General features: G+C 42.7%; 2 protein-coding genes across 3 annotated transcripts; one reads left to right on the forward strand and one right to left on the reverse strand.

The window, feature by feature from the left end:
- Positions 1–52: 52 nt before the first annotated feature.
- ttc34 (tetratricopeptide repeat domain 34) lies at positions 53–12683 on the forward strand. Of its 2 annotated transcripts, none has more exons than XM_044212934.1 (8): positions 53–937; positions 1991–3747; positions 4216–4438; positions 8848–9040; positions 9459–9625; positions 10019–10292; positions 10493–10707; positions 11635–12683. In XM_044212934.1, the coding sequence occupies exons 2-8, from the start codon at positions 2033–2035 to the stop codon at positions 12178–12180; spliced, it is 3333 nt and encodes a 1110-aa protein (XP_044068869.1). In that variant the 5' UTR covers positions 53–937; positions 1991–2032; the 3' UTR covers positions 12181–12683. The 2 variants fall into 2 exon arrangements, with proteins under 2 accessions (XP_044068869.1, XP_044068870.1); XM_044212935.1 differs by lacking the exon at positions 53–937 and adding an exon at positions 944–1228.
- alas2 (aminolevulinate, delta-, synthase 2) lies at positions 12617–20756 on the reverse strand. The gene is made up of 10 exons (XM_044212936.1): positions 20600–20756; positions 19049–19400; positions 18836–18931; positions 18461–18683; positions 17907–18091; positions 17481–17660; positions 16338–16502; positions 14707–14975; positions 13449–13611; positions 12617–13067 (listed from the first exon to the last, which is right to left on the reverse strand). Exons 2-10 carry the CDS (start codon positions 19377–19379, stop codon positions 12904–12906), a joined length of 1776 nt encoding a protein of 591 aa, XP_044068871.1. The 5' UTR covers positions 19380–19400; positions 20600–20756; the 3' UTR covers positions 12617–12903.
- Between the last annotated feature and the right edge of the window lie 1399 nt (positions 20757–22155).

Consider the following 22155-nt stretch of genomic DNA (forward strand, 5'->3'; position numbering starts at 1 on the left):
CTGAACAGCAGCAGCTGGTGTGCAATTTTGAGCACAGGACCCCATATTCTTGAGGTGGATTAGACCGATCTCATGAATTGCAAATTCTTCTTCAGGACAAAGAACAGTGTCCTACATTGTCCATATTCCCTGGATTGAAAAAGCATAGATCCCATACAAAGAGACATTTATCATATTCGCAATATGTTTATAGACATACAATGACAGCATCTGAAATTCTGACAGCAGATTTAAATAATCATTCACGTGATTTTTTTTTTTTTTTTGCGTAGTACAAACACGTTGATGTGCTGCCAAGTAGCTATAACTTCTCATGAGATGAGTCATTTTTACAACTGTACATGAATGCAGCATTTTGGTAGACTTTTCAATCAGTCCACAATTGCAACTGCTTGATAGGAGATAGGAATACAAAAATTTAAATATATTATTATAGTTGTGGCGTCTAATCTATTAATGTGTACCACTGCAATATGCTTTTTTATTTAGTCTAAGGAAGACACTAATACAACATGAGAAAATGTCGAGTTTCGGAAATGTTTTTCAACCATTGGTCATGTTAATGACCGATATAGCCTACTTACAATATAAATGAGCGTACGTGCCTCTTTGTAAAAACGTCTGTGGGGAAAATAATGAACGCCTTTCTGGAAGTATGCTAGCATAAGCACTAACCGTCTAGTTCTGTCTGAGTTAAAGTAAAGGAACAGATTATATCGCAGATTTTATGTGATACTAATGCGAGAGTTTTTGAAACAATGAGCAGTATCCCTTTCAGCGGTTTGTGATCTTCCTATGAGCACGAGTGTTAGTGGTTTCCATTGGCAACCGGACCCGTGCTCACGAGAACAACAAGCTCGCTCATGACACATGTCCCATCCCAACAGCAGAAGAGACAGAGTACGGAGAAGTTTACCGTGATGTGAAACTTGTTACGGTTGGTTTGTTTTTATCATGTTGCTATCGCCATGTCTTTCCACCTGTTAGACTGAAAAAAAAAAAAACTTCGCTGCAGCTTTTGTTGGATGAGCGGACACACCGTGTTGTCCTGGCAACTCTGAACCAAGAGCTTGAATTACGAGAATGGGGCCCAGGTTTTCTGTTCTACCGACGTTCAGTTAGCGTTACAGAAACGAACTGACACCGACCGCTTCGGTGAGCGGATTCAATTCGGGGTTTGTTCAAGTGTTGGTGGGTCTACTTTTGGTAACAAAAGCCAAAAGAGCAGGTAGGTGAACGGGCCAGAGAAAGCAATAAATTTCCTCCATACAGGGGGGCTTAATAAGTTTTTCAAAATCATCATATTAAAATTAGGAATTTACTGCACAAATTCTGGCGGTAGTAGACCAGAGTTTTTCACTTAGCTATAGTATTATTTGTCATAATAGCGCACTATTTTTATTTTTTATTTTTGCTTTAGGATAATGTACTTAAATTTGACACAATATTACCAATTTTACTAGTGTGAGTTGCTTAAAATTTCACCAATATGTAATATATGTAATAAATACTGCACACATATTTTCTATAATGTTATTATAAATGTACATTTATAATTGTGCAATGCTGCTAAATATGGAGTTGCATCAGTATCATACTTACAGTTAAAAAATGGCACAAAACGCCACAATGGGCCAATATCAGCAGTAAAAAATAATACTGAACCAAGTTATAATAAAATTAATGATGATGAATTACATTTAGCTGCTTTGGTTTCAGGGTCCTCCTGGTGTTGTGCATGCTGACTCACTGTCACACTGGCATGGCTTACTAGGACATTTTAATAGAACAGAGCCATCTTTAATGTTATTAGTAACACCTGTGCTTTTCCAACCATGACAAGTAAAAATGTCTGTTTTGAGAAATTCCTGTTGTTTTGATACAATATGCTGAGTATTGATAATTCTGCTATTTAAATTAACAATTTGATACTATAATTTCCTGTTTTTTAACCATAAGGTGACATCAATGTTGTCATCACTGTGAACAGGTGAAGACATTAAAACAGATCGAGAGGGCCTGCTGCCTGATCATGGCTGCTCTGGTTCGACCTGGAGTCAATGTTTCAGAGCTGTGTGAGGAAGGAGACAAGTTCCTTGAGGCTGGAGAGCTGGGGAGGGCTACCTCCCTCTACATGTCTGCCTTCAGGACTCACGCCGCCTCCACCGTGTCCCACATGCGGAAACTGAAGTCTAGCCTGGGTGGGGTGATCTCTACTCTAGAAGGTTGGCTTGACAGTCATGAGAAGACCCAGCCTGCTGAGGGTCTTAATAAAGGTCTTGCAGCCGTGTTTCTGTCCACACTCTGCCCCAACAATCTGTCAGCCACCATTTTCAAAATGGAGTCTCTCCTTCAGAGTGGCGGGCATGGCTGTGAGGAGATTTTTGCTCGCTGCACTGCTCTGCTTGAAGGGAAGCGACGCCTTCATCCACAAGGTGCGACTAGCATGGTGTTGGAGATAACACGTGCCCTGGCCTGTTTGTTCTCAGAGCCTCACAGTATCAAGGGGCTGAAGCTTTACCTCAAAGCTTACCAGAGTAACAAATCTGAAACCGTAACACTGATTGCAAGCAGACAAGCTGAGCACCTACCCAAAATAGTGAGGGCCTTTACAGACCAAGTACTGCGCATACATCCCTCTCTGATGATTGACAGCGAGTGTGCAGTGACAACAAAGGAGAATGATAAGCTAGATGTAGAGGCATCCTCTACAATTATTGAGTTTTTGTTGGCTATCTCACCTGGTAATATAGAAGTGCAGGAACTTCAAGCAGCATATTTGTTTTTGACAGGCAGGTTTGGTGACAGTGCAGAGGTGTACTCTGTTCTCTTGCATCATGGTCATTGTCAGAAAACGTCAGAGAGTAGTACAGACAAGTCATTCCAAGACACTCCTGAGAGGAGAGCTAGACTCTTTACCAGTCGAGCAGCTGTCTGCTTGTCAGCAGGTGGACGGACTGCAGAGGCGTGCAGGGATCTGGCTGAGGCATTTGAGATACACCCTGCCACTGCCCGAATTTATTTCCAAAAGCTATTCACAGATCACGGAACAGGGGTAGCTGCTCGCAACCATCTCCGTCAGCAGGCAGAGAGGGGCCTGTTTGGTTACAGAGAAAGGGTCCTCATCCGTCCAGACTTGCGGTCAACTGAAGGAGTTGAACTCCTGGACCCTGTGATCACTCAGTTACGGACTCTGTGCCATTTAGAGCCTGACGGGGGAGGCAGAGAGCTGCGGGTACGACTGGCCGACTGTCTTCTCCTCAGAGGGGAACACAAAGAGGCCCTCTCTATCTGTAGCCAGCTAGCTGCCTCCCAAGGCCAGCAGAGCTACCAAAACACAGTGCAGGTTCTTCGTGGATATGCACGACTTCTCTCTGAAGACCACAAGGGGGCGTTAGAAGACTTCCAGGCTGTAATTGAACACAATGCCCCCCACCCGTGCAGCTGTGTGCGGGCGCTGTGTGGCAGGGGGCTCCTGCGCATGATGGGCGGCTTGAACTACCTCACAGCTCTTGACTATGTGACAGCTAGCAGGCTGCAGCCTCAGGAAACAGCACTGACTGTTCGCTGCTTGGTGCCATGGAACTACCGGGGGCTGCTGTTTACTGTTTTACTGGAGCAGGGACGAGTCATGCTGGAGGGGACTAGAGAGCACGAATCCAAGTCCAGTTCCAGTGAAGACTCCCAACAGCCCCAGCAAGGGTTTCAGCTGCAGGCCCCATTTACGAGAGACAACCACAGATCAGGGTACGATGCTTTTCTCACGTACAGTTTACTCAATAGGCCTTTTTTTAAAGACAGTTTGACATGTCACAGTATGAAAAGCACAGGTGTAAATAATAAAATGAATGGTAGCTGAATTCCATTTCACTGCTTCAGTTTCAGTATCCATATTGTTCATGCTGGCTCACTCTGTCAGTCACTCACTGGACACTTGAAGACTGAGCCATTGATAATGTTATTAGTACCACCTTTTTCCAATTATGACGAGCCAAAATGTCTGCAGTGAAAAAGGCCTATGACATGTCACCTATCCAAAATTGGATGTTTACTATGCAAATTTTAGTTGTTTTATTTAGTTCTGCGGTTAAAGTTCACATCAATAAAACTACAAATGTCAGTTTATGATCTCTGTTCTAATAAAAGTCCTCATTCATGTTTTCTCAATTAAGTGCATTTTCTTGGTGTTGCACTTTTTCCTGCTTTGTGCATTAGGACTCCTGCTGGTGTCCAATCCCTGGCTGTGCTGCTGAAGGAGCTCCAGCCCGGTGCTGATGGGTCTCAGATCCTGGCAGCAGATGCCTTGTACCAGCTTGGCCGGGTGGAGGAGGCCTACCGGCTACTACTTTCCATCGGGCCCACCAGTCCTCGGGCACCCATACTGGCTCGCCTTGCCCTGCTGCAGCTACACAGAGGCTTTCTTTATGACACCAATCAGGTATGTAGGTTTGGGGCAGTGAAGTCCAGAGGCACCAACAGGTTTTTTCAAGAGGGATCCATGGAGTGTTCCTGCCTAATTAGAAAAACTATGATTTCATTATCATTTATTGTGAGTTTCAGCAAATGTTTCAATCAGTGATTTCACAATCCTAGTTGTAATTTCTGCACATATAGCAGACTCAATTATCCATTTAAGATTTCTGTGTGACAAGATCTTGAAATTTCTGTTCTTTTCTTACTATTTATGTTTTACACAGGGCTACATTTACATGAAAATGTTTGGGAACACCTGTTGCAAAGACTTGTAATGTAGCGTTTCAGTAGCTTGAGCTAAAATGGTCAGACCTTGATTAAAAACAGACCCGGGGAGCTGAGTGAAAACAAACCACACAAAATTCTCAATAGGATTAAGGTAAGAAAGGCCTGTGCTATTCTCATTCACTAAAATTGCTCTCTGGACACAGCTTCAAAGTGCCTACGTTCAAGAAATAAGAAACCACAATGACTAATTTACACACCATCTGATTTGATGTCTTAATTTCTATATGCTGCAGCAAATCAGTACAGCAAGTCTATATTCCAACCACAGGCACACAAATACAAATATACTACAGCAGAGCTGCAACATGATGAACTACAGTGCTGACCAGCAAATAAGAGAAACATTAAAACAGCCTAATCGCCCCTAGAATCACCAGCATGTTCAGCATCAAAACTACAAATCATTTGATTCAGTCTTAGTCTTTTTCATAAATTTAATTAATTAATTAATTAAAAATGTCTATATTTTTTTACAAATAGAGCAAAAATTAGTCAACACTGACTTTCCGTACAGGTCTACATTTATGTTATTCACAGATAACAGCTTGCAGAGCCGTGACTGTGAATTTCCTTTAATTTAAATATCAAAGATGTTCCTCCAAGATTATCCATCCATCCATCCATCCATCCATCCATCCATCCATCCATCCATCCATCTTCTTCCGCTTATCCGGGGCCGGGTCGCGGGGGCAGCAGTCTAAGCAGGGACTCCCAGACTTCCTTCGCCCCAGACACTTCCTCCAGCTCCTCCGGGGGGATCCCGAGGCGTTCCCAGGCCAGCCGAGAGACATAGTCCCTCCAGCGTGTCCTGGGTCTTCCCGGGCCGCCTCCCAGTGGGACATGCCCAGAACACCTCCCGAGGGAGGCGTCCAGGAGGCATCCGGATCAGATGCCCTAGCCACCTCAGCTGGCTCCTCTCGACGTGGAGGAGCAGCGGCTCTACTCGAGCTCCCCGTGTGACTGAGCTCCTCACCCTATCTCTAAGGGAGCGCCCAGCCACTCGGCGGAGGAAGCCCATTTCGGCCGCTTGTATCCGCGATCTTGTCCTTTCGGTCACTACCCAAAGCTCATGACCATAGGTGAGGGCAGGAGCGTGGATTGACCGATAAATCGAGAGCTTTGTCTTTCGACTCAGCTCCTTCTTTACCACAACGGTCCGATACAGCGCCCGCATCACTGCAGACGCTGCACCGATCCGCCTGTCAATCTCACGCTCCATCCGTCCCTCACTCGTGAACAAGACCCGAGATACTTAAACTCCTCCACTTGGGGCAAGGACTCCCCACCCACGCCAAGAGAGCAAACCACCTTTTTCCGGTCAAGAACCATGGCCTCAGATTTGGAAGAGCTGATTCTCATCCCAGCTGCTTCACACTCGGCTGCAAACCGTCCCAGTGCATGCTGCAGGTCCTGGTTTGAAGAAGCCATCAGAATGACATCATCTGCAAACAGCAGAGATGAGATCCTGTGGTTCCCAAACCGGACACCCTCCGGCCCCTGACTGCGCCTAGAAATTCTGTCCATATAAATTATGAACAGAACCGGTGACAAAGGGCAGCCCTGGCGGAGTCCAACATGCACCGGGAACAGGTCTGACTTACTGCCGGCAATGCGAACACAGCTCCTGCTCCGGTTATACAGGGACCGGACAGCCCTTAGCAAAGGGCCCCGGACCCCATACTCCCAGAGCACTCCCCACAAAGCGCCCGGGGCACACGGTCGAATGCCTTCTCCAGATCCACAAAGCACATGTGGACTGGTTGGGCAAACTCCATGAACCCTCGAGCACCCGATGGAGAGTATAGAGCTGGTCCAGTGTTCCACGACCGGGACGAAAACCACTCTGCTCCTCCTGAATCCGAGGTTCGACTATCGGACGAATTCTCCTCTCCAGTACCCTGGAATAGACCTTACCGGGAGGCTGAGAAGTGTGATCCCTCTGTGATTGGAACACACCCTCCGGTCCCCTTCTTATACAGAGGGACCACCACCCCGGTCTGCCAGCCAGAGGCACTGTCCCAGACCGCCACGCGATGTTGTAGAGACGTGTCAGCCAAGACAGTCCCACAACATCCAGAGACTTAAGATACTCAGGACGGATCTCATCCACCCCGAAGCCTTGCCACCAAGGAGCTTGCCAACAACCTCAGTGACTTCGGCCAGGGTGATGGATGAGTCCGCCTCCGGGTCCCCAGCCTCCGCTTCCTCTTCGGAAGACGTGACAGCGGGATTGAGGAGATCCTCAAAGTATTCCTTCCACCGTCCGACAACATCCCCAGTCGAGGTCAACAGCTCTCCACCCGCACCGTACAAGGTGTTGGTGAAGCACTGCTTCCCCTCCTGAGCCGTCGGACGGTTTGCCAGAATTTCTTTGAGGCCGACCGATAGTCCTCCTCCATGGCCTCTCCGAACCTCTCCCAGTCCTGAGTTTTTGCCTCTGTGACCGCACGGGCTGCAGCACGCTTAGCCTGCCGGTACCTGTCAGCTGCCTCGGGAGTCCCACGAGCCAACAAGGCCCGATAGGACTCCTTCTTCAGCCTGACGGCATCCCTTACTTCCGGCGTCCACCACCGTGTTCGGGGATTGCCGCGCGACAGGCACCAGAAACCTTGCGACCACAGCTACGAGCCGCGCGCGACGACAATGGAGGTGGAAAACATGGTCCACTCGGACTCAATGTCCCCAACCTCCCGGGATCTGGGAGAAGCTCTCCCGGAGGTGTGAGTTGTAGACCCTGCTGACCAGGGCTCCGCCAGACGTTCCCAGCAGACCCTCACGATACGCTTGGGCCTGCCAAGTCTGTCCGGCTTCCTCCCCGCCAGCGGATCCAACTCACCACCAGGTGGTGATCGGTTGACAGCTCCGCCCCTCTCTTCACCCGAGTGTCCAAGACACGCGGCGGAGGTCAGATGATACGACAACAAAGTCGATCATCGACCTCCGGCCTAAGTGTCCTGGTGCCACGTGCACTGATGGACACCCTTGTGCTTGAACATGGTGTTAGTTATGGACAAACTGTAACTAGCACAGAAGTCCAACAACTGAACACCGCTCGGGTTCAGATCAGGGGGCCGTTCCTTCCGATTACCCCTCTCCAGGTGTCACTGTCGCTGCCCACATGGGCGTTGAAGTCCCCAGTAGAACAACGGAGTCCCGGGTGGTGCACTGTCTAGTACCCCTCCCAGGGACTCCAAGAAGGCCTGGTACTCTGCACTGCTGTTCGGCCCGTGAGCCGCCACAACAGTGAGAGACCTGTCCTCCACCCGGAGGCGGAGGGACGCGACCCTCTCGCTTCACTGGGGTAAACTCCAACACGTGACGGCTGAGCTGTGGGGCTATGAGCAGGCCCACACCAGCCCGCCGCCTCTCCCGCCGGGCAACGCCAGAGAAATGGAGCGTCCAGCCCCTCTCGAGGAGACGGGTTCCAGAGCCCAGGCTGTGCGTGGAGGCGAGGCCGACTATATCTAGCCGGTAACGCTCAACCTCCCGCACAAGCTCAGGCTCCTTCCCCCCAGCGAAGTGACATTCCATGTCCCTAGAGCCAGTTTCTGTGTCCGGAGATCTGGTCGCCCCCCCTGCCTTCGACTGCCGCCCAGATCTCTCTGCACCGGCCCCTTACGGATCCTCCTGCGGGTGGTGGGTCCACGGGAGGACGGCCCCACGTCGCTCCTTCGGGCTGTGCCCGGCCGGGCCCCGTGGGGAAAGGCCCGGCCACCAGGCGCTCGCCGTCGGGCACCCACCCCAGGCCTGGCTCCAGGGTGTTTAAGCATTAAACAATAAGTCATAAGGTCTTTATTTTATTTTTTTACAAGTTGCAACACATTACAATTACTTAATAAAAAGCAATGTAGTTGCTAAACTGTTGCAAAAAATATTTTTTGTTATTGTTATACATTAATAAGTGTAGTCTCAGTCGATCTCAAATGATCAACTGAAATGAACTGAATACCATATTTTTTAGTGTTCATTATTCTGAAGTGATACAGTAACAATGCAGTGTCAGGTCAGGTAGCTTAATACCTTTATTTCTTAATTTTACAGCTTTTACAGTGAAAGAGATTTCGTATCTGTCTATTTTCCCCGCAGCTGCTGAAAAAGCTCATTCAGTGCGGTGATACAAGCTGCTTGCGCCCCCTGTTAGCGGTGGCACAACAGAAGGACCTGGCACTGCTGCAGGCACACTGCCACTCTGCTGCAAAACGCATCCTGGAGGGCACACGAGAGGAGAGCGCTGTCAGGGAGGCTGTGGCCTATCTTTCCATTGCTATCATGGCCTCTGGTGATTAGAATCTGATTGATGAGATATTAATGGTTATTTGTCTGATTCTGATTGTTGACTTAATTAATAGTGGGTAATACTTTATTCTAGATAAGGGGAACAATTAGCAGCATAAAGAGAAGGGTTGGCACAAAACAGAAGCTTTGTTTCTGTGTTTGGCTTCAGTTCAGCAGAGGTAGCTATCTTTCAAAACACTGAGCACAAAGCAGGCAGATTGGATCTGTATTATTTGACTAGAGAACAGCCAACCTGAGCAGAAACCTGTCAATCTGAAGCCATTTCAACACATATCATAAATGATATTAAACTGTGTTTGGATCAGTGCTTGTTTATGTATAAATATGGAAGTAGCCAATAAAATGGAAAATGATAACAATGTGAATATTGTGAAACCAATCAAATACTTGTATTTTTCAAGGTGGCGAGGCAGCAGACTCTTTGCTGGAGAGAGCGAGGTGTTATGCCCTGCTGGGCCAACAAAAGACAGCCATCTTTGATTTCAGTGCCATTCTGAAGGAACACCCAAAACATGTTCAGGCCCTCTGTGGAAGAGGCTTTACCTATCTCATGCTGAACCAACAAAAGGTATTCTTGAGTTGAAACACTTTCAAAACATGCTGTAGCTCAATGCTTACAGTACTTTGTTCCTTTTCTCCAGCCTTCACTAGACTTCAAGCTACAATAGGCAGTTTTACAGTTTAGTGGCTGCAACTGGCAGTGAAAGGTAACTGTTTAAAAAACTTCTGTAGGAATTTCAGGAGGCACAATATATAGTGACCTCTGTAAACCGCCAGTATCATGCTTAGGCAAAATAGGCAAAAGATGTATCATTTGATGTTGGCAGAAAAATCAACACACCTAACACTAGGTTGCTGTTTTCTTTTACAAACATATTTGAAGTCTGGCTGATAAGATGTAGCTGTAGGAGATATGCATGTTCATTTTAAATCAAAAATTCAAACTGCCTGTTCCCCTTAGGAATGCACTTACGATATCCTGGCAGCACTGCAGATAAACACTGACATAGTCACCAAAGACATCTTGTCACTCAAGGACAAGGCACGGAAGCTGGTCTGTGATTGGCTTCATCAGTTCTGTCGGAACAATCTGTCAGACATCCTGGTCACTAGTACTGTCCCCTGCCATGGAGAGAAACTCAGAGATGCTTTTATAATTGGTGGAGCTCTGATGAAGACTGACTGCAGAGACCCCAGATGGCATCTCCTCTATGTGGACATACTCGTAGCCAAAGGTGAGATGGATTGGAACTTTGCCAAACTTTGCTGCTGGAATTCTCAGTGGGATCCTTGATGTCAGTGGAAATGGTCTGGTTTGGGAGATTATGGTTGAGGCTGTGTGGTGTTTCCACTTTGATAAAAAAATGAACCATGGGCCTGGTGCTCCTTGTTTACAGTAATCCTTACTCCTGCTGTTATGGTCTATCTGCTCCAGGTGAAATTAAGGCAGCAGGCGCTCATCTGTGCCAGGTGTTTGGCCAGGAACCAAGAGATGCAGTGGCCCAGGCCAGGGTGGGTGTGGTGGAGGCCTGGCAGCAGAAATACTGCAGTGCAGCTCGCAGGCTCAGCAAACTGATTGAGAAAGATGCGTCCAGTCTGGACTTCTTGCTGGCCCTGATCCCATTCAATCAGCGAAAACGCATGGCACAGGTAAGCCTACGTGCAGAATCCTAGATTCAGTATAGAATGAGCGCCATTGCCTAAGCTGTTTGTGCTGGCTATGGCTGCCTTTTTTAGTCTACCATCATCAGCAAATTAGTGTTATCATTTATCTGCATGGCAGGACTAAAACATGTCTGCTTTTAGATAGAAAGCAATATTGTCTAATGTTGCAAAAAGAAAGAACAAATAAATATAAAATACATATAAAATAAAATAAAACTGCTCAGATTGTATGTTCAATTCTACATCACTGAAACTGTAAAGTAAAACAAGCCTTTAGGATTTATATATTTGTTTGTGTTCAAGACAATTTTGTATCTATTTTTTGGATTGTAGAATAAACACACTCACTCACTGAAGAGATTATGAAATTGAATCACTCGCTATCTAATTTGTGGTGTTGTTTTTCAATCTTAACACACTGACAGAGATGAGCTCCTCTGTGATTCTGTGAGGCCTCTGGTATATTTTCTCAAGATCATTTCTTATTTCACCTGCATGAAATTTTGATTTCATCTCTTCTGTCTGATGTTTTTAGATGGTATCATTCTTATTCACGTCACTTTTTATGTTTTAACACAGTGCCGACTAAAATATATCAAAAAACAAAAATAAATGCAAAACAAAACTGTACAAAACTGCAGTGGCACACCCATCAATTTAGGAGGTTCTCTGAACATATCACAATGAATATTTCATATGTTTGAAATGGACAGTAAGGTCAGAAAAGGTGGAATAGTATGCATAATGTATGATGATGGAGTAATGAACTATTTTACAATACTTACAAGACAGGGCAACAGCATATTTCCTTAATCTAGCTAAAGCATTGTAAAATAAATAAATTAAAAAAAAAAAGAGTATTTATGCATTTATAAATTGCATATTAATTGCTCTGCATCTATATGGAAACAGGCAGCAGCAAAGGAGGCCAGCAGTGTGTCATCAGGTGGCCAATGGGATCAGGCCCTCAGACTCCTGACTGTGGCAGTACAAGCTGTGGGCAATCACAGACTCCAGTATCTTCGCCAGCGGGCTGCCTGCCTCGCCCAGCTGGGTTTACATGAGCGGGCCATAGCTGACCTGGACAGAGTTATCCAGAGACACGGTGGATCTGACTCCAGCTGCTCAGATGATCCCCAAGTCAGGGTGGAGGACCTTTGTCGACGAGGCCGCAGCCTGGTGCTCTGTTCCAGAGAAGGAGCAGCTCTGGAGGACTTCACTCTGGCCTTGGAGCTCCACAAGAACCAGACCATCCAGTGTGTGGAGGCTGGTCTGGGGAGGTTGCGCCTGGCTGAGTGCTTCCTGCGGGGGGCGCTGCAGCACTATGGGGAGGAGCAGCTTAGTAAAGCCTGGACATTAATTGAATGTGGCCTCGTTGTGGACAGTGAGAACGCAGAGCTCCGCAGACTGAGGACAAGGGTCAAACGAGAAGTGGCCAGCCCCTGCAATGTCAACTAGTGCTGATAGTCAGAATCACACAGGGCACAGGAGCTTCAGCCGAGCTTACATAATGTAGCCAGGTCAGTGCCTGTACCTTAAGATGTCGTATTGTGGAGGAACAATCTAACTCATGACCAATTTTCCCCAATTTTATAGGACGTTTGATCATTCTTTGAGGACACGGTGCTTCAGTTCACATTTTGTCTTCCAATTTTAATTTTAAGTTTGTAGGATCAGTGAACAGTATATTGAATATGAGAGGAGTATGTGAATGGTAGAGATTTTCAACACCACAAATGTACTGAATGTTTTATTATGCCTTAATTTATGATCCAATTAACTTCGGTAGTTCATACATTTTATGACTGAAACATCAGTAAGTGAATTATTGTGGAAATAGAAACAAAACATGATGGTAATAATGATTATATGGTATGAAGGAAAGCAAGCAACGTGAAATTAAATAGCATAGTTTAATTCAAACCATCACACCTAAATGAGAGATTTAAGAAAGTGTCCAATGTGCAGGTTTTATGCTTTTAAAATGGAGGGGGCACAGTTTTCTGTAATCATATCCATTACAGCAAACACAATTTAGTAAGCATAATTAGAGGAAAACAGAAAGGAATACTGGAATTTAGTCCACACCACTGACATTAAAGAATGTTTAAACACAAGTTTACAGATTTATACATATACTGTATGTGTAACTTGTGTTGAGACGCTACATGTACTTTGGTATTATGCAGACACAGTAATGTATTGTGGTTCCATGTTGCCGAAGTAGGATTTCTCCCATTCACTCAAAAGCTCAAAGTGCAGCGGGCGGTTACAGAAGGTGCAGGAGGCCGTGGCTGGGCTGTTCAGCAGGAGCCCTGCTTCCTGCCACACCTCCACCAGTTTCTCTGTGAATTAAACACAGACATTTATACAAATGAACAATTAAATGCCAATACTTGTTTCTCTTTTACATCTTTGTCTTAAATTCAATTAAAGTCAAGCTCTGGTCATTTTAGCAAGCACACACTAAGGTTATGGTGTCAGTTTTGCTACTATGGGACAACAATGTTAAGATCTCTACAGAGTATTGTCATTTTTATTGCATTGCAGTGTACAGTATGGTGACAGGTGGATGCCAAGAGACTTGTATATGCTTACAAAGCAAAGAGACTCACTAAGGACAAACATATGGCACTTGTCCTGGCCATTGTCCCCACTTAACTTGATTGGACATGTACTAGAACAACTTTGACCTAATTTCGGTAGGTAAGGATCCCCACACTCACCAACAAAGTAAGCCATCATGGTGGGGTTGTGATGAGGAGATGGAGCCAGACGCAGCAGCTCCTCACCACGAGGCACTGTGGGGTAGTTGATGGCCTGGACGTAGATGTTGTGTCTCTCCAGCAGGGTGTCACACACCTTGGTGTTCAGCTCAGCGTTGCCCACCTAGAAAATGGATCATGAAAAGTGATGTGAGCCATTTAGATTTAGCTTTTATTCAGCACAATCAGGTAATACATGTAGGAATCAAAGCCATTACTGTGGTTGACTTGGTCTATGGAGTCAAGAGTATGCCACTGTAACTATTACAAGATATTTCTGGGTTTAGTTCTAATCATATGATGCATTTAAAAAAAGTAATTACAGATTGATTAATTCAATTGGAATTTAAATGATGCATTAAAAACATGATGTATTAATAATTTAATTTTAAAATGGAATCACAAAATAAATGGTATCACAAAAAGATTTCAGTTTGCATAATTTAAATGCTAATTCAATTAACTTAATGATTTATAATTGCTTTTTAAAAATTATAAATTGGATTATAATTAAGCACTGAAAAAGTTTAATTATTCCAGTGGCACATTCTATGTTCTGCTATACTTGTTGAGTTATAGACGAGTATCCATTAGCTCTTTTCACAACAGACATTTTGACTTAGTAGTAGTAGTAGGAAAAGCACAGGTGTTACTAACATTAAAACAATAACATTAACAATGGCTCTGTTCTGTTGTGACTGTGAGTCAGCATGAAAGTGAAGCAGTTAAATGGAATTCAGCCATCATTAATTTCATTATTTACTCCTGTGCTTTTCCTACTGTGACATGTCTAAAGTGGAAAAGGCCAATACAGTGATGTTCGTAAAAAGGCTCCCACTTGCATGTACAAAATGGTATGTTATCATAGGTTTTCTATACATCATATGAGGTATTTTTAATGCCTACAATCTTAAGGGTAGAAGTGTTTTATAGCTATTTAGCATATATACAAAGGAAGATTGATATAACTGTCCCTAATGATGTAACAGGTTAATCTGCTATTATCCAGTTCCTATTATAAATCTAAGATAATTCTCTGACAATAATGAGATTAGCCATAGACATGTGCTTCTTCCTTAAATAAATTGCATTACTAATATTGCTCTGACCTAAAGATACTCTAACTGCAACTACTAATGACTAGAATAGTCAGCTGAGGAGTTGGTGGAGTGAAATACTGTATGGTAGTGGAGGCATCAGCCCTGCTAAACCTTCATACCCGTATGGGGATGATGTGGCTGGGACAGTTGACCACAGGCAGGCCCTTATCCATGAGCAGCTGCCTCATGTGTTTGACGTTCCTCTGGTGGGCTCTGCGGAGCACCTGCCCCTCGGGGCTCTTCAGGACCCGGACAGACTCCAGGGCTCCAGCCAGGACCATCGGGGGCAGGGCAGTGGTGAAGATGAAGCCGGCTGCGAAGGAGCGCACCGTGTCCACCAGAGCGGCGCTGCTGGCGATGTAGCCTCCAACACAGCCAAAGGCTTTGCCTGGAACAGCAACAGATGACAGGAAAATAATCAGTGATGGGAAGTACATTTAATTAAGTACAAATATAACTTAACTTGAGTATTTCCACTTTACTTTTTCTATACGATTACATTTCAGAGGACAAATTTTACTCCATGCATTTATTTATTTATTATTATTTTACATACAAAATATATTGCTTGATGAGCATATAAAATATGCATTGTTACAGATTAAACTACCCAACAGTGTATACAATTGTTATAATGATAATAGTTATATAACCTATACAATAACATAACAGTTGGAAAACGGCCATTCTGCATAATGAGAACTTACTTAATTTGAATACATATGTAGATTTATTAATGATCCTTCTGTAATTATGAATGCTAATTGATTGTTGTTAAGTATTTTTATGTTATGATATTGCTGCCTTTACTAAAATAAAGAATCTGAAGGATGCTTTCACCACCACAATAATAATACATGACATAATCTGGCCTTTTAGTGTCTGAAAAAACTGGTGAAATTAGGATGTTTTCTAATTTGTAGGCTCCGATTCAATGAATGTAGTGTATGTATGTAGTGTGGTGTTGTGGTTGTTGAGATAGCTGAGCTGTTGATAGTGAGACTAATCTCTCACTGTTTTATCTTGAAGTCCCAAATACTATACTTTTATAGAGTTAGATGATATGATAAGCTGATAAATGATTGTTTCTGTGTCAAATTATGACATTGCATAATGTTTCAAATTGTACTGTGAATTTTGTGTGCTGATACACCACTGGTAATTTGTCATTTCAGTTTGAGCTTTATTGCCAAGTGAACACTTGCAACCACGCCTTGTAAAGTCAAGTGTTGTAATCCAGGATTAGTTTACACTTGATGTGTGCTTGACAGGGATTTCTACCTAAAACCCTACAGTTGTCATAAAGCTACACACAGCATGGGCTCCCTGATGATGGTTTTATCAGCATGACCAGAGAGGGAGTAGAGCCCGCACCCAGCTGATAAAACCCCTGCTTCCTCTGATGAGAGCTCACTCCTCCCCTGCCCTCATTTAACCAACATCAGAGTAGTATCATGCTGGTTGAGAGCTATTGCTGCCTTGTTGGCAGTATGACACAGTCAGTTAGTGCAAGTGGCTGTAAATGGGAGTTTGGCCAAGAAAAGAGGCAATTAATCTACGTCAGTTTGAAGCCGTTTGCCTTGCCCTTTTAGTGTCGTAGTGAAAGGACACGTTGACAGATGACTGATTTCTTTGATAAATAGGATATTTTCATCATATCTTTAATAACAAAATAGAGATTAAACAAAACAATTGGCTTGTGTAGAAATTTTAAAAGGACAAGAGGTGGATTTCTTCAAAAGATACTCACCTAAGGTCCCAGAAACAATGTCAATCTTGTGCATAACGTTGTCCCTCTCTCCCACTCCAGCTCCATGGGCTCCATACAGGCCCACAGCGTGAACTTCATCAACAAACGTCAGAGCTCCATAACGGTGAGCTACATCGCACAGCTCTTCCAGGGGACATATGGCACCTGAAAGCCCCAGAGAATAAGATGGTATAATTAGAACTGTGCAATATAAGGTGAACAGCAGGAAATCCGTGCTGCAAATGTCATCACTGTGTAATATATAGGTATGTACTATATGCTTACAATGTATGTGGAGAATTATTTACACTATTTCTAAATATTACAATCTGCAAATTATATTGAATTTATATTAAAACAACCGTTTTGTGTTTGTGTTTTAAAAAATCCTCCTGATATGGTCACAGTCATCCACTGAGTCTACTTCAGTTTGTGCTTTATGGAGCTGTCAGCGGTGTAATATCACACAGAGAAATAATGCTGAGTGGGGGAAACTATTTCCTCCTATGGGAGACAGTGATGAATGACAAATAATGCAGACTGAATAATTGTAGATTATAGAAATACAAATGCTCCAAACCTGGCTTTCTCTTTATTAGCTATTCATTTCTGAACATTGCTGATGATGACTGTTGGTCTTAATTTATAATATGCACATAAAATTAGCTAATTTGAAGTGCTATTCTTTTCATTAATGGAACGTTTTTCTTGCTTTATCAGAAAACAGTTGAAATTCTTGAGATTTCTATGGCTCATGTGCCATTTTTATTTTCCTTTTTTAATTTTAGTTTTTTGAGCATTTTATTATTAAAACTATAACTACATTATGGCTAAACTATGAGCTGGAGATTTTCATAACCACACACCCACCAATGTGCAGTAAAGAGAATAAGATAATTAAAAACATACATTTAAATTTTTTTTCTTTTGAAACTACTGTACACACATTACTCATCAGTTTGAGTAAATAAATATCAAGATTTACGTCTCTTGATATAATTGATTTTTCTAAACAGTTTCTGCATATAAAGGGTACGTTTAAGTAGGTTTACCCTCTGCCATTTATCTGATTAATTGAATAAATAAATAAAATCTAAATAATCTCCAATTGCAATCTGCAAATTAACATTTGATAGTACTCACCATCCATGGAGTGCACGGTCTCAAATGCCACTATTTTGGGTGTCTTGGGATCTGAGCGTTGCAGCAGTTCCTCCAGGTGTCGGCTGTCATTGTGGCGGAAGATGAAACGCTTGGCTCCGCTGTTTCTGATGCCCTGAATCATTGATGCGTGGTTCCCTGCATCAGAGTAGATCTCGCACCCTGTACGCCACAGTGAACACACCATGAAACCAGTGGCGATGACTTCCCTCTAAACATTATCAACTCTGAGATACTATTCACCTTTTCTACAATGTAAGAAACGTGAAATATGTCTTTGTCTGAAACATGGGCCCAAGAATATAATCACAGAGCATGTATTGACGAACAGTGACATTGACACTCGTGCTGGACTTTTCATAAATGTCATCACCTGAATCAGTTTAGAGGTCAGAGGTCAGTATTTACCTGGAAGCATCTTAGCCAAAGTGAACAGGGTGGAGTCATTTGCCACAAAGCAGGAGGAGAAGACCAGAGCTGCGTCTTTCTGGTGTAGTTGGGCCAGCTCCTTCTCCAGAGACACATGGAAGTTACTGGTGCCTGAGATGTTCCTGGTCCCACCTGCTCCTGCACCGTGCCTTTCCAGGGCATCTCTGAGGACATCCAGAACAAAATGATAAAGCATCATGAAAGGTGTCCCATGTTTTTCTTTCAAATTTTCTTTCAAATTCAGTCTAACACGTACTGAACAAAATGTAATTATTAGGCCTACACATTAAAAGGACTTCATCTCCAGCATGTAAAAAATACACTATTATTAACAAAGCTTTGGAATAAAAATGCAGTTTCAGACACCTGAAAGACTTCTAAATTACTTGCAGTTTTCCTACTTAACACTTGACTTGAACTTGCTTTGACAAGAATTGAGATTTAACTTGAACTCATCTCGACTGTCTTGAGACTTGATGTGGATTTGCTCCAGAAGACTTACAAACATTTGCCTTTTTTCTCTCTCATTTTACCTGATCCCACTGACGACCCGTGGGTGCCGACTCATTCCCAGATAGTCGTTGCTGCACCAGACGGACACCTGGGAGCCCTCCCGCCCAGAGACGGAGTAATCCTCAGCGAAAGGGAAGACCTGAGTGCTCCTGTTTATGGTCTTAAAGACTCTGTATGTGTGGTCCTTCTTTTTCTCAGCAATCTTCTTCATGAAGAATTGGTCATAGTCATAGCTGGGGCCAACTGCAGGAGTGATAGTTTTGACTTTAAATCAGTTACAGCACTCAATGAACAGCTATCTAATTTGGGAAATAAAAAAAGATGTATTACTAGACTGAATCATATGAAATAGGTTATATTAGTGGCTTTCAGCTCCTTTTAACTGTAAAACATACCCATGCTGTCTTTGAGGAGGTGGGTGACAGTGTTGGTTTGAGCTGATGTTGGGAGGAATGAATCCTTTAAACCCTTCAACAGAGAGGTCATGAAATCTGTGAAAGAGGAGTGCAGTTCTGTCAGTGTGAGATGGTACTATTTTGTCCTGGATTTTTGTCTTCCCTTTGACATTTGGCAAATTTGCTTCTCTACAGCTGGTTAATTCTTCCTACCTTCTTGGACATCCTCCTGTACTTCAGGGCTGGCGTGGACCACCCCAATCTGAGAGCTGACAAAAGGGCAGCCCTTCGATACAGACACAGCCACCTGAGTTGCTGTTTGAGCAAAAAGCCTCCTTTGGTCCACCATGGGAAGTCGGTGACTCGTGGGTTTGGTGGGTGAGACGCCCAGCTTGGCCTCCAGAAAGGCTGGGCTACTCCCACTGATCTGGCGAGCGATTATGGGGCATTGATTGGCCAGAGACAGCAAGGCAGCTCCTGTTCTCCTCAAAGCTGGCTTAGGGACAGACTTTAGGAAGGGGCAGTGATGAAGGAAGGCAGCCATTGTACTGCAGCTGTTCTTAGTCTGAGGTTAAGACAGAAGATAGGAAATTAATTTTACTCTATAGAACTTCCAAGGCTGATTTAGAATATGCAATATAGCTGTAAAGAGTGTGAATTTCATTGCAGTCAGGAGGTGGAAAAGAAGTTGTTGATTTTCTAAAAAACCTTCACACAAAAACTAAAATCTCATCCCTTACATAGTCAGGTGACCAAAATGTAAAATGAGGATGACTGGGGAATGACCAAACTTGACACTGAGTTTCATAAAACTAAAATCCCATCATAGTTTACGAAGTTAAACATGTTCAGAGGCGCTAGAAATGTACAGCATGTAGTGGTTCGGTTTAGCTACAGAGAGCAGTCGGCGCCTCCTCCAGGGTGCGGCAGGTTGCTGCTGCTTATCTTCACTCTGCAGGCGCTGCCCTGACAGACGTCATCAGCTGAGGCTGATTACTGCTGTACCTATCAAATAATCCTCTAGAAAATACAGCAGGGATACATTTAATTGAAATATTGACGAATAGCTATTATATCCCTGCTGTTAAAAGTTTCTCAGACTCAGAGGAAAAAAATGATGTTGAATGTAATACTCTGCCAATAAATAATCCACCAAATGATGACAAAACAATAACTGAGCACCTCTGTGTTTAGTTTAGTTTACAAACAGAGGGCAGCTGTATCACTTCCCTCACAATCTCCTGCGGTCAGCAGATAAGGCAGTTCTTGGCATCTGTGGCTTTCTCTTGTGGTTAGATGTTATCTTTACATTGGTCCGTAAAAGACAAGTGCCTTTTAAACACCACAAGTCGGTCAAAACGTTTACTTTGTCTTAATAATGTTTTTGTTGTTGTTGAATGTATTTAACTATTGATCACATGCAAAAAAGCCACATATCCTTTAGTTACCTAGAGGCTGTAGTATCCACATATCATGTTTCTTCTCACTGACCGTCAACAAACATTTGAATATTCATTCATGTAGTGTGTTCTCCATTACATGAATGAATAAATACATAAATAAATATAACAATTGATGCTATATTTATTGTTATATGTTTAGCATATAACAATAACGCTGCTATCAATAATCCTCATGATATTAATAGTATGATTACCACTACTAAAAAAAATCAAAATAATAATAGTAATGCTGATAACAACAACAACAATAATAAAAATAATTATGAAACAGATAAGAAGTTGAGACTGTTAAGTTGCTCACCTGTTGACCTGCACTGAGGACGAACTTCAAAACAGCAAATAGACAGAAGGTCAGAAAGTGTCAAAAGTTATTGGTCAGATGTTGAAGAGCATTATGCAATCAGCTCTGCTCCAGCCCCTCAGAGGTGTCATATGGGGGGCCACCCAGGGGTGTGTGTGTGTATGAGTGTGCATGGGAGGTGCCAAGATGCTGATAGGGCTCCATTAAAGTTGTGTCACCCACTGTCATGTAAAATGACTTCATGGTGGACATTTCACCTTGATGTCTGAGTTGTTAAATTAAGTGATGCTGCATTCTCAAAAACATACATGCACTGTATATAGTAATAATTCTCTTTTTGTTGTTTTGTTTTTGTGATATTAGGGGATTAAAATACCATAAGACACAATAAGGTCACTGTAAACTCGCATTGTAATATTCTACAAATATTAAAGTGATGCTTAGTTACATTTTATTTTAACACCCCCTCAGTTAGCATTTATAAGCAGTATATAAATAATGAATAAATGGTTTATAACAAACTATAACAAACAATAATGTAGTTGTAAGCAGTAATAAGGGCATCTTTATGTACATTTATTAACATATTTGTCATCAACTATAACTACTCCTGTGAAGCATCCGTAATTAGTTAATAAATGATTAGTGTAACACAGTTCGAATCATGCAAAATATATCATGAAAATATGTCTTAATTTTTTTGTATGAAGTATTTATCTATCATATTTATTAATGAAGTATTTATTCATTATTCATTCACTGAGCAAACTCAGCTTCAAGCTCAACACGTCCTCATGAGTTTTGACCACATTTATAAGCAGTTATAACCTACTTGTGAATGATTGGTACATGTGTATAAACACTTAATGAGTGTTTTATAACACACTGTATCATATGTCATTATTATATGTCATAACAGCGGTGTAATACTGTGTTATCAAGCATTCATTTACTGTTTATAAACCAGTTACAGATGCTTTATAGTTATAATTGCTTACAAATACATTAATAAACACCTAAAGCATCCCTATATATTTTCAACTACAGATAGTGTGTTTGTTTAATTTTTAATTTTTTTTTTTAAAGATTTAGTGTTTATGTTTAGGGCGGTTAAAGTGTTACCAGCCTTTTGATTACTTAGACTTACTTATTATAGTAACATTATAGGAAAATAACAAGTATAGCCACAATAATTAAGCTCCTGGAAAACGTATGGGATAAGCTGTAAGTTTCTATAGGAATATTATAGGAATATATCAGTGATAGTGAAAGAGATTCCGAATCATAGTGGAATTATTAGTGGAATAGTATGCCATATGTAGGTGATAAGTCCCTTTAGGAATAATGGTAATAGTACTTACATTATAAATGCCACAAATAAAGGTTTAATTTCACCATACAATAAATCTCATCATATGCCAATGAATAAGCTATTATTACAGAAACACTGACACCGTCTTATATACAGTATATAAAATATCATATTGGTTACAATTCACCATAACGTCACATGAACCCACTTTAAAGTTCATTTGGGAATATAATTGTAATTTTGA

This window comes from Siniperca chuatsi, linkage group LG10 (genome assembly GCF_020085105.1).
Source record: "Siniperca chuatsi isolate FFG_IHB_CAS linkage group LG10, ASM2008510v1, whole genome shotgun sequence".
NCBI classification, from domain to species: Eukaryota; Metazoa; Chordata; class Actinopteri; order Centrarchiformes; family Sinipercidae; genus Siniperca; species Siniperca chuatsi.

Excerpts from the sequence above, each read along its gene's own strand:
- ttc34 (XM_044212934.1), top strand. The coding sequence starts at position 2,033 with ATGGCTGCTCTGGTTCGACCTGGAGTCAATGTTTCAGAGCTGTGTGAG. Across the intron at positions 4,439-8,847 it reads TTCTTTATGACACCAATCAG|CTGCTGAAAAAGCTCATTCA; the intron begins GTATGTAGGTTT and ends TTTTCCCCGCAG. Across the intron at positions 10,293-10,492 it reads GGACATACTCGTAGCCAAAG|GTGAAATTAAGGCAGCAGGC; the intron begins GTGAGATGGATT and ends TATCTGCTCCAG.
- alas2 (XM_044212936.1), bottom strand. The coding sequence starts at position 19,379 with ATGGCTGCCTTCCTTCATCACTGCCCCTTCCTAAAGTCTGTCCCTAAG. Across the intron at positions 18,092-18,460 it reads CGGGTCGTCAGTGGGATCAG|AGATGCCCTGGAAAGGCACG; the intron begins GTAAAATGAGAG and ends GGATGTCCTCAG. Across the intron at positions 16,503-17,480 it reads GACCGTGCACTCCATGGATG|GTGCCATATGTCCCCTGGAA; the intron begins GTGAGTACTATC and ends TGGGGCTTTCAG.